Source organism: Lates calcarifer, linkage group LG14 (assembly GCF_001640805.2).
Source record: "Lates calcarifer isolate ASB-BC8 linkage group LG14, TLL_Latcal_v3, whole genome shotgun sequence".
Lineage (NCBI taxonomy): Eukaryota > Metazoa > Chordata > Actinopteri > Centropomidae > Lates > Lates calcarifer.
In genome coordinates this window covers 10,959,079-10,971,939 of record NC_066846.1, presented here as the reverse complement: position 1 = coordinate 10,971,939, position 12,861 = coordinate 10,959,079, and the positions used below count along the sequence as shown (strand labels likewise).

At 42.0% G+C, this 12,861-nt stretch overlaps 1 protein-coding gene across 1 annotated transcript in view; it reads right to left on the bottom strand.

Annotated features, from left to right (window-relative positions):
- Positions 1-740: 740 nt before the first annotated feature.
- arhgef40 (Rho guanine nucleotide exchange factor (GEF) 40) overlaps positions 741-12,861 on the bottom strand; it is a 38,039-nt gene continuing 25,918 nt past the window's right edge. Inside the window, 7 exon segments of the mRNA XM_018662570.2 lie at positions 741-3,609; positions 3,839-3,880; positions 5,392-5,501; positions 8,592-8,702; positions 9,721-9,901; positions 10,280-10,459; positions 12,268-12,474. Of these exon segments, the coding sequence (XP_018518086.1) occupies positions 3,854-3,880; positions 5,392-5,501; positions 8,592-8,702; positions 9,721-9,901; positions 10,280-10,459; positions 12,268-12,474 (816 nt within the window). The 3' untranslated portion in view covers positions 741-3,609; positions 3,839-3,853.

Genomic DNA, 12,861 nt, shown 5'->3' with positions numbered 1-12,861 from the left:
TTCACGTTCTCTTTGTTCGCCACAGTCTCGCTGCTTTGTCAACATCCCCCCTTTTACCCCGCTCGCTCTCTCTCCTTCATCCATTCTGCAGCTCTCTCGGCCCTCTCTTAGTTCTCTCCATTAGAAAAAAAAAAAAAAGTTCTAACTCTACTTTGTGTCTCCCTCTTTCTATAAGCCCCCCTCTCTATTCTTCCTCTCTTTTTTTCATGCCTCCTCTCCCCCTCGTGCTCCTGCTCTCCCCTTGACTGTGCCTCTCTGTCTGTCTGCCCCTTCGCCCTCGCTCATTTCCCATCATTCCCACCTACTGTCTCCTGTCCTTCTCCTCTGTCGCTCCCTCGCTCTCTCCCTCAGTTCTGCCCCTTCCTGTTGCCCCCCTCCCTCCACCTCCCCCCCGCCTCCTCCTTCTCCTCTTTGCCCACCCTTTATCTCTCATTCCTCTCTCCATGTCCCTCACATGCACAGATGGACACACACACTCTTGCTCTCAAACTGCCCTCCCCTCCTTTAGAGAATTTGATCCCTACAACTATTTGATATGGCGCTGCACTGTAGTTATCTAATCATTCTGCTTTTTGTGAGGCCTGGTGGAGGCGGCAGCACAGCTGGCTTTCAGAGGAGAGACCCCCACTCATTACAGCAAGTCTGAGGCTACAAGGTCACAGGCCTCGTTTCGAGGTTAGACTTGCTACAAGGTTCGAGCGTAGCCTTTAACCTCCTGCTCTTAAATCTCTTCGCAGAGGTTCAGAACTTCCATCCAGTTTTAATTCAACACAGAAAAGTAAAAAACAGTCGAAGTACAATTATCAAGTAAGCATAACATGCATTTCCAACATTCCTTCAAAAAATGTAAACATCAGGCAGAGTGTGTCGTAGAAAAAGAGCGAGAGAAAATGTTGTATACATTAATACTGCCTTGCAATGGCATACAAAAGTGAGGGATTCTGCATATGACAATCTATACTGCGGTAAGAATGAAAGATGGTGTTCATTACACTGCTTCCAATATAACACAATGTACCAAACAGCTAAAGGCTATGAAGTATATGGGGTTTCTCCAAGCCAACAAATTACATATTGATTCAGAAACGGCTCAATAGCCATTTGCAATTTCTGAATTTGGATGCAGATATGAAACGTGCTAAATCTGATAACAGCGACAAACTGCTACTGCTGTCTGCAGACACGAGCATGACCTCCTGCTGCTGCCGGCTTTCACTACCTGATGGTTTCATATTGTACCTTACGCATGATATTGTTATGATACACACACTATCCAATCAAACCAGTGAGTGGATGTTGATTGGTTTTACAGGCTGCGTCCTTGCTGTCATAAAATATGAACTACATCATTGTTGAAGTATTGAAACCCTTTCTGTGGCTTCATCACAACATTAAACGAGAAGATCTAGATATTTTGAGCATTATTTTCTACATATCCAGCACTGGGAATTTTCTAGAGATTAAATTGCTGTTCTGCACAAGTGAAAGTTAAATTTACCTTTTGTGTCTTTAGTTTTGAGATGCATTATCTGGAGGGAATGGTTCCATACCTTGGGAAATATTCTTATTTGCTTTCTTTTTGAGAGTTAGATCCAAAGATGGATACCACTCTCCTCTCTTTCTGGTCAATATGAAGCTACCAAGAATCCATTAGTTTAGCTTAGCACAAAGAGTAGAAGCAATGGTCTGTCTGAAAGTAACAAAATCCATCTACCAGTTAATGACCACATTATCTCATCTTCATCTATCCAGATAAAAAGCATTAGTGTAAAAATAACATGCTGTGGTTTTACCTTTGGGCAGAGCCTAGCTAGCTAGTTCCCCTTTTTTCCAGTCTTTATGCTAAGCTAAGCTAACCAGCTGACTGATGTTTTACTTTACAGACTCTTTCGTGGTGTCATCTAACTGCCCTACTGGCAGGTGGTTTTTATTACCATTAGACAGAGCCAGGCTGGCCACTTCCCCCTGTTTCCAGTCTTTGTGCTAAGCTAAGCTAACCAGCTGCTTGCACTGTAATGAAAGAGTTATCAATCTCCTAACTATTCCTTTAAAACTAACATCAAACCTGGCACCATGTCAACACTCTAATCCTGAAACCCAGCATTCATTCATTCATAAGTGACAGTATAGAGAAACATTCTGGGGCATTATAGAAAATGTCTTTCTTTGAGAAACAGCCTAGACGTCAGATTAGATTAAATTACCTCTTTAAGGACAATCAGATGTAGTTCATGTCTTCTGGCTGCAAGCACAAAACCAGTAAAACTGGAATATAGCACATCGAACACATCCACCTTTCTCCATTATATGGAGAGAGCCTTCCTATTGGGAAAGCTCAGACTAAATGTCATGACAATACCTCTTTGTATACAAATGAACATTGCACAGACACCCATTTTATACCTTTTGGAAAATAGAATATGGTATCTTATATTAAAAGGTATGATGTTAAATTCATTATCAGTGCTCATCATTACACTGAAGAACATTTTAAGGCACCGTGAAGCTCCTGTTGCTGACATAAGTTACACTTTAAAGAAGACTAAATACAATTTTGCCTTTAGATCCTTGCCACTGTTAATAAAAACAATACCATTAGCTTAAACAAACACATTAACAGAGTGTATAACAGTAGGATATGATACTATAAGATGTTCCCGTTCATCATCAAGGCAATGCTTTCTGTCCTGTGTTCAGATGTAACCTTGCCTGTCGTTGATTTAGCCACTGTACCAGGCTCTAAAATGGCCACAGTGAGTATGTGTGAGCATGTGAATGTGAACAGAGCTCCACTGTCTTATAACAATAAGAATGACTGCATGTGTTGAGGGACACTGTGTGTGTCTGTGTGTTTGTATTTGTGTGTGTTTGTATCTGTGTGTGTGTGTGTGTGTGCATGCTCACACCACCCCTGCCTCATTTACATAGATGCAATCACACCTAGCCCTATGCCACGCATTTTTACACAGGCAGGGGGAAAAAAAATCTACAGTAGTCCATTCAGCGTTGTGAAAATGACAAAGTACATAATACATTCTAAATCTGCAATCCTACGGTGGATTTACGCCCTGCATATTACTTCCTGTTTATTATCAGATGCTGGAGCATGTGATGCGTACAGTCAGCCAGCCAGGCAGTCAGTGGTTCAGACCAAGTGGTTTGGCCTAGTGGGGAGCCGCGGGGCAGACAATGGCCGCACTGTGTGGCTGAAGTGCCTTTGGTGTCAATGACTCTGCCAGCAACTGAGACTGGCAGATCCAAAATGGCGGAGTGCAGAGAGCCCTGCTGGTGCTTGTCATGCTTTAAACAGGGCAGTTTTGATCCTTTTTGGATGCAGCTTTTCTTCGGGGGTTTTCATATCAGAGCTGGGAGGTTTAAAAGCAGAGCTGTGCTGCTCCGGCTAATCTGCTGGCATTTTATTTGTTTTAAGGAGTTGAAGGGGGCGAGGGGAAAGAGGGGGGAAGGAGAGCAAGCATGTGGGAGAAGTTCAATGAGAGTCCGAGGGTCTCCTTTTTTTTTTTTTGTCATCTTGCTCTCTGAAGTCCAGTTTGGCTCGCCCACAGGTGGGATAGAGATGCTTAAATCTTCAGAAAGTACAAGGTCCAGTTTCTGATCAGAAGAAGTTACAGGGAAGACAGAGAGACAATAAAATATTAACACTCACACAATCTATACATAAGCTTCCTTTCAGTCGGGAAAACAGTAAGGAGTCAGTAAAGGATGTAAAATCAAAGTGAGCAATGCAGGGATGCAGTGACATGAGCGACAGATGTAAAGAGAGCAACAACAGCGAAGGGAAAAAAGATGAAAGGAACATGTACTAAACAGAGTAACTTACTTATTGCGATGACAGTTACACAGCTGTAGAGGGAGACTGACTCTGAGGAGGGAGAGAAAAAACAGAAACAGTCACATTTTATATTCTGTGCTAAAGTGTGCGTACATACCAAAGCGTGCGCGTGTACGTGCGCACAAGCGGCAATCCTCCCTCTGTTGTTGAATATGTGCATATCACTGTCTGTGTGTTTGCCCTATCTGTTTGGGCTGCGTGTGTCCGTCTGTCTGTCAATCTGTTCCCAGCGCAGTCTGTTTGCCAATCTGTCATATTCTGTTTGCTAGATAAGGAGATTGAGAGAATGTGTGTGTGTGTGTGTGTGTGTGTGTGTTGACTGAGCAAATTCATTTAAACTCTACCATGGAGATGGCAGTCAGGTATTGGCTGTTTGCTTACAGCTAAGAAGATGCATGAAATTTATTTTGACTTTACTAACATGTAGAAATGCTTTTCCTCTTTGAAGAACATTTTATGTATAAAACACCTTAAATGAAACTGTATCAATTTCAGCACAGTGACTCCATTATTGTTTTTACACAGGTTACATACAAATGGCTGCCATTTTCATATAAAGTCCATACATTTTTAGCAGACACATGAGAAGCTCCCGGGAAACAAGGAGCCTCAGGAACTAAATCAATAATTAAAAGTCTCTTTTGTGAAATTCTGTTTGCAATTCCACAACAGCTGGAGAACATTTAGGATTAGTTTTCAGTGTAGCACAAGTAACAAAACACTTGCTTATTCTTGTCTATGATGTATAATGCACAAGAAGAGAAAGAGAAATATGGGATTGTGCTGGAAAAACCCCCAAAGGCGTCTTACCTAAAAAGAATCAAGCCTGAGGATCAGGAAAATTACTGCAGATTAGAAAGCGACAAATTTCAGGCATCTGGGGTCTAAGACACTGACCATGTGACTGCAGCGTCCCCTCATTTCTCATCTACACTGTCCACTGTTGAATGAAGGCATAGATGTTTGAAAGAAGATGTGTTCAGTGTTTTATGCTCTTAAAAATGGCCGAAATAGTTAAGAAATGAAAGGAAATGAGGGCCAGAGAGACGCGGAGTGTCTGGATTCAAACCAAGGACGTCTTAACCCATAACCAACAGGGACCCCGCTGGGACTCTCTGTCTCATTAAGCCCTCTCTCTCTCATGTTGCTTGTTTTTGTTAGAAAACCAACGACACATAACTTTGTTTAATCATCATAACATTACCACTAAAGAAATGGCTGTGGCAGCCTCAGTTGCAGGGCTCTTCCCCTCTTAGTCCCTGGCCCATCAGAGAGTCCTTTCAGGGCCTTTTTGGGAAAAGCAGGTAAAGTTCCCAAGTTCCTAAAAAGGTTCCTGGAAAACCCTCTAGCCTTGGAAAAGAGCCCGTGGTTCCAGTGGGAAAGAAAAACCCCTAAGCCTCTCTCCTCATTTCACATTCCTCACATTTCAACTCTATATATAAGCATGGGCAAGAGCTGAGTAATTTCTCCAGCTACAAAATGTTTTCATTCACTTTGGAAGCACTCGATTGTGTGATTTTGGGGATAAGTTTTGAACCCACCTGTGAGTAACTTGTTGATCCAGAGCTTCTCCTGGGGTCCCTCCCAGACGCCGGGGATCCCCCCTCCTTCTGACTGCCGACAGAGGAGGAGTCTGAGCAGCTACTGTGGACTGAGAGAGAGAGAGAGAGTGTGTGTGTGTGTGTGTGTGAGAAAGAGAGAGTAAGGGTTGCAGGTTAACAGACAGCATCAAAATGCAGCAAATCCAGCAGGTTATAGACGCACTTCAAATATATACTTTGCTCTCTTTTTGCTTCAGGCAGTTGAACAACAAGTTAAAATAATGATACTGTTTGTATCATTTTTGATATTGTTAATTAGATTAGCATTATGTGCATGCACTTTTATGTTAAAATCACTGTGTCATAATGTTTTCTTGCGGTTAAAAATGGGGGTAACCCAGGCGTGGGCGAGACAAAGAGAGAGGAGTCAGAGTGAGAAGGCATTTTTCTCATCCTGTTCAATGAATTTCTAACACCATGTTCTGTCCCAGAGGACAATTCATGCATTGAAATCCTGAGCTGCTGCACTCAATGAGACACCTGGTGAGCAGTATGTGCATTACACCGAGCTATGAATGGGAAATCACTTTGGCTTTAGGGCAACAGCAGTCTTTGGAGACTGGATGGTGGATTGTGAGGGGATTGTGTTTTAGATTGGGTGTTTTTATCTAAATGTTTTTCATATTTTAACCACGTGGATGGACCGCTCTGATCTTCTTTTAGGATTTTTACAGTATCAATCTGTGTGCTCCACAGGTTCTTTTGTGACAAAGATCATAACTTTTCTTCACCCTGCCTCTGATGGTTCTATTGCATTTAGTAATATGCCACATTTTTTTCAGGCAGACTAATGTCTGCTCAGTTGTATTCAACGGGGAACTGTTGTGAACCTGTTGCTGATTATATGTGTAGGTGGAGAGAGTGCGCTAATGTTGCTGATAGCATTAAGTAAAAGAAAGATAATGAGTTTTTTTTCACTGCCGCTTCTTTTTTTTTTGCTGGTTTTCATGGACAGTCACAAAAGTGACAGATTTCTCTCATTTGATTTTACAGCCTGACAACATATATTGTTCATTGTCCTGCTCCAACATCAAACACGTACTGATACAATTAGGTTTTAGATTACTGAGGATTTCTGTAATCAAACTGTAGCTACTTAGCTACAATGTTTGCAGAATTAGAGTAGGGCCGGCTGATAAGATTAAAGACCTTACTATTACATTATTAAAGCAGCACTTTTGATTTTTTTTTATATTAACAATGGATTCAACACTTAGGTGTAATGTGACAGCTAAGCTTTTAAAAACAAACAGAGAGAAAATTATTACCAATCTTTGTGGTTTTCTTTAGCTCTGTGGAGCATTTTAGCATGTTTCAGCTCACTGTTTTAGCTCAAACATTTACTGGATGAAAGGCCAGAATGCATAGAAAAAGCTATGTTTTAAAACATACCTGTATGCATGTGGATTAGGTCTAACTCCCACTATATGCTACCTGCCAAACGGCAAACAGCAGGCAAACAAAGTTAGCAACTAGCTAGGGAAAACAGCAGAAAATGAGCCTGATATTTTAGTCCGGTGAGAATTGACTTATCAGGTGGATACAAAAATTACTCTGAATCAACAATAACATTTCTATGTGTCTGCTGGAATGTGTAAATAGGCTGTTACATCTTGACTCGTGCTGTCCTCTTCCCTCAGGTGTATCTGGTTTGGTCTGATTGAGATGGACTCTATAAAGAGGGGGAGGGCTCTGCCTCTGTTTCTCCTGCTGGCCACTGCAGCAGCAGTTTGTGTCTGAGTTCACTCTTGTTGTTTCCTTTGGTTTTTCTGATGGGTCTGCTAATTCTCTTTTCGCGGTTTTATTTCTGTTAGGGTTAGATTTGATGTTGGTTTAAGGTTCGAGGGAAGACACCTGATCCGACGACCCTTTGTGGGTTGGTCTGAGTGACTTCCTTTCTTTTTGTTAATTTCGGCCGGCCCATCAGCCTTTTGTTGTTTGTTGGTTGTAGCTTTGGTTACTTTTCTTTTGGCTTACTAATGTTCTTACTGCAACTGCTACTCAGTTATGTTCGACCTCTTTTGTGGAAAGCCTTTTTGGGGGTGTCAAAGCAAGGCTAATGCTTGCTAACACGTTACCATGCATGTTAGCCATACCACCAGATAAAGTGATTATATGGGAATGTTGTGTTTCCAGCCTGCTGCACTGCCCCCAAGTGGCCAAAAAAAAATTAATCGGGCATTAAGAACATTTTTAACAATCACACTCCAACACAAAGCTTTTCAGTCATCAGAGTTCTTAAGTTACAGGTTGCTTGGAATGATAACAATAAGTCATATCATCTTGTTTTAGCAGGTAGTCAATACAAGAATAAGAAGAAAAATCTGTGATAGCTGTTTAAACATCACAGCGGTGTTCTGGGATGAATTTTTCCTCATACTTCATTTATAGATCCAGTGTGGGAACCCAGAAGACAAAGCCACAGTTTAACAGAGACACAGGAGTGAAGGTTGTGATGGGATTTGATCACAGCAGAAGTAAAATATGTTTCCACAGTCAGGCTTTTTGACTGCGCTCCATATTCTCTGCAGGCATGTCACAGCTCTTCAGAATTTCTCAGTGTGAGACAAATATCAAAAATTCATAGAGTAGCCTGGGGGTGCAAGATTGAAAATAGTATAAAAAAAAAAAAAAAAAAACATGTACCACGTTATTACCTTGTCACATGGAGGGGGATACACTCACTCCTGTTTTGTTTCCTGGCTCTAATCTAGGGGCCACATCACTTTCAGCTCAGAGAGCACATTTGAACAATCCAGTAATCCAATCTGGTCACATAAAACCGATCGACTTCCTGAAGCCCCTGTCTGAACTGAAAAGTGGTTTAGACTTTCTATATCTGTAAGGAAAGAAGCAGAGCTCTGGGGTTTCAAACTAAAACTCTATACTCAAGGGTTTTTGATTACTCCTTACTCTTTTATGAGTTATTAATAATAAAGGACACAAAGTGCAGTTTTCCTTTTAAGAATTTAACTTAAAAATAGGTTTCCCATTAAAAAAAAATAAATAAATTTTCATTTCAAATCTTTGATGCAGATGCTTTTCTTCCTTCCTTATCCTTAGAGGACAGACCCTTTAGTACCTGAGGCATCCCACACACACTGTAGAAGTGTTACAGATGTACATCGTCTTGAGCTTACCTCTGTCATTGAGACTGTAGATGGAGTCCAGCTCTGAGCCTTGAGTTCCTGTCGCATCCAGCAGCAGCTTACTGGAAATTCCCATGCAGAGCGACTCCTTCAGACACAACTCTGGGAGGAGCAGAGAGGAGTGATCATTAAAAAATTACAATTTCCATACAGGTTTTTGGAAGATATGTGAGGAACGCTCTGACTGAAAATACTTGTCTTTCTTGTTTGGGTAGGTGAGAACAGTACTGTTTGAACACCAAGTACCTGTGCCAAAAAAAATGTGTCAGTCCCTTTTTTAATGCCAGCTGCAGTGCATCTTGTCGAGTGAAATACTGTAATCCAAGCCAACTACAGGAAGCGATGCTGAGATGGTTTTATAGGTACAAGCAGATGGATATGACATGCGATAGCCAGCAGTTCCTTGTTGCAAGGAGAGTTGGCCATAAAGAAATTGACAAAAGTCAAACAACAGAGTGGACTGATGCTGGTATTTTTATCTCTACTCATAGGAAAGGTAATTAAGATAAAGTTACACAGAGGGGAATCGGCTCTGTTTAGTCTCCTGCAGTGCTCACCAGAAGACAAGTAAATTCTGAGTCCATGTGGCCTCTGTCCATTCCACCTAAATATACAAAAACCAACGGGTCCAACAACTAAACCACTAACAGAACCTCCACAGTGTTTAGGGTCATATTTTTAGATGTCTACACACAACATTGTTGGGATTCAGGCGGAAAAATGGGAGCGTAGCCTTTAAACTTCCTGCTTTGTGAACCGGAATTATGTGCAAATAAATGGGTTAAAAAGTGAAACAGGGCTTCAAGTGACACTTTGTTACTTTAGCTGCATATAATTTCCTGTAACATTGCTGGAGGATCAAACTCAATCCAGAATAATTAGAGAAATCGTTTTTTTAATTCTGTGTGTTGTTCGTCCTTGTCAAAACCTTGTGCCTACGTTACCCACAAAGCAACAGTTTGTTAGGAGATATGCATTAGTGGTTAATGCAGGTTTGAGCTGCTAACTTCCAGCAGAGATGAGTTATGTCACGTGTGCAGTAGTACTCTCCAAGATGTGGATTGTGGATTTCAGAGAGAGTCTAAAGTTGAGGCCTCTGGGGTCAAAGGTCACACTGTACCTGTGTTGTTGATGGCGTGCGTCCACAGCAGATGGGCGACATCATGAGTCCAGGCCTCTCTGTCCTCCCTGTCCTGCGCTTGCAGCGTGATGCAGTCTTTGGTCCGAGGAGCCTGACGGACCCAGACTTCAAACTTCAACCCGTCCTCCCCGACGCTCTGAGTCAGACCCATCTCACCCGTCTGAGGGGAGAAAACATGCAAGAGCAAATGAGCTGAAATACAGGAATAAAAACAAAGACAAAAAACTCTAACTGGAATGCACCATACTGGAGTGTATAGCTGAAAAAAAAAATTGAAAATGAAATAAAGTGATGGGGAGGAACACGGGGAACCGTCCCAGTCATCAGTGTTTTCTTCCCAAATATCAGAGAAGAAACGTCAGCACCTCAGAGTCAGTTTGTCTAAGTTTGCTTTCAGTTTAATCAACAGAAAGTGAATTTTCCTCAAAACTCTTCAAACAGAGCTCTTGGCAGAGAGATAATTAAAACTGAAAGAAAAGATTATTATGAGTGTGTCACAGAGACAGAGAGTGTGTGTTAGTGTGTGAGGGCTGCGTACCTTGATGCTGTGTTTGTAGCTGTAGGCGGTGCGTCCCGGGCCGGGGCTCTTCTGTTTGGTGAAGATGACGACGTGCTGGTAGAGGAAGACGTTCCTCACGCCTGCCCGCTTCCTCCGAGCTCCCCCGCACACTGTCAGCTCGCCCTGCCGCACCAGCTCGCCACGCTCCGCCACAGGGATCTGAAATCACACCGTACACACACACACGTGCATTAGGACTCACTTATTTTGGCCTCAGGCCCAAGCCTGAGCCCTAGGCCCTCATCTGCAAAAATCCCATCTTAATTTCTACCTTAAAAAAACATTTAGCCTTGAATTGAATTAAAATCATGTTTTCTTTGCCAATGGATCAAAGTAATTTCACTTGTTTCCAATTCTGTATTGATTTGGTTCATTAATTAAACTGAAAAAAGTTACAAAATATTGAGTTAAAAGCTGAACAACAAGTGACTATTTTCATAGGGTCCTTGTAGGGTTGCTGACACATTTTTTACCTGACACGAGCTGTAATTTGTTCTGTTCTGGAGCAAAAAATCTCAAACCCTCCCTCCTTCACCTACTCAAACTTTCAGTTTGGAGTTGCGAGACATTTCAATTACAAAGACTGAAAAGCTTTATTCTCCATGCAATAAAAGACAAAGGAGCATTATGATGACAGTGCCTTGCATGGTGACATATTCAGTCTTCACAAGGATGCTTCTTTCTGTTGGATCTTTGCTCTAATTGGCCAGCTGACTCACGCCTTTTGTAAAAAATGTGACTTTATTGTTCACGTCAATTACAGGGTTGAGACTTTGTGATGCTGCCGAGGCTCCAACCAGAGGCAGAAAGAGGCCGATAAAAGTCATACAATATGTAATGGTCCTCAAGGACTCGGCACTAGACTGACAAAAGACACAAACAGAAACCGGTCAAGCAAACGATAATTCTTGCTCAACCACAACCGCTCTAACAATGAAATTAAAAGCACTGATAATTTACCAGCAACTGGTGACACACAACTTTTATTTTTAAACCTCTAGAGATGTGTGGGTCATGATATAAGTGATGCTTTACGCACGTTGTGAACACCCACTTCCCACACCCTCCCACACACACACACACACTCACACATACACACACACCTGCACTTACAGGCATTTTACTTGGAGAGCTGTTGCAGCGTGATTTGAAGTAGCTCAGTGGGAGTGTTTGTGCTGCCATAATCTCTCCCCTCGATTGAAAGGGGGGAGGAGAGGATGGCTCTGTGTGTGTGTGTGTGTGTGTGTGTGTGGGAGTCAAACATTTGTCACGACTGGCTCTGAATGATACTGCTGTGTCAGAGGAGCACAATATGGGGCAAGTGGATATGGTGTTTTCTGACATTTTGATAAAGGTTAAAGCTGTTTTTTTTTTTTTTTTTTTTTTTTTTTTAAATCCACGTTAACAGCAAAAGTGGCACAAAACTGTTTCTTCCCAGTGGTCTGCTGAAGACAAGAACATGTCCTCCCACTATTTCTGCCTTTATTTTCAACTTTCCTCTCTCTGTGATCAGATAATAGAAAACTTCACCGTTTTCAAAGTTTTTAAGGATTCCAAAGAGTGAAATAGTTTACACATACAGTATACAGCACACACACGCAAAGCTGTTGTGTTTCCTAACAAGACACAAGACGATGAGTAACACTGTGTTGTGATGAGCAAGCTTCATAACGTCTTTCAGTGGTAGAAAAAATCGGAGAAAATGCAAATGAGGTTCTGATTGTGCAAATGATTCATTTGATGTACATTTCAGACGTGGTTACAGTAAAAAGTATTTATACTTTTACTGTCACGTTCCCTCCTTTAAAAACAGTAAATAATGAGCCTCAGATAAAAAGTACAAAAGAGATTCCTTCTCTTGCACTGGCCTGACCTCATCAAGATGACTTAGTTTCTTTCCCTCTAAGAAAAGAAAGTGGGACTTGATTCACAGTTGCCGAGTCATAAACTGGGACAGGCATTCTCACCGGACATCCGACGATGAGGTCACTGGCCCTGAGGTCCTCGCCGTGCCGCTGGGCGTGTCTCAGGATGGAGAGGGCGGAGTCGGAGGCCGGGTTTATGCCCCCCAGCTCCTCCAGGGCCTCGCAGTACTGCTCCAGCCGCTGGGTGGGAGCCTGGAGACAGTGGGGGAAGGCGAGTGGGGAGAGGGGGGAGGCCGCGGGGAGCTTGGACTGTGGGGAACGGGAGGGGATAAGACGGGGAGAAGATATGTTAGACCTGGTCACACTGAACCTTATGTCAAAAATCATTCAAAAGAAAAGCATTTATTTTCCATCAGACACAAACTACACAGTAAACAGTGAACGAGTGAATTATTTCTGGCACAACCTGAACTTTTTTAAAAACTTTTTCTCCATGTAAAAAACCTAGTTGTGTAATGATGAGTGAAAAAACAACAACCCCCAAATGTCTTCTTTTTTTGTGGAGGATGTAAAATTTAGACTTTAGACATTAACCATTATATTACAATTGCATTATTTGCACAATAACAATTGTCTTAAATGCATAGCTTGATATTTAACACCACAGAAAACAATCAATTCAAAAGCTTGTTGACC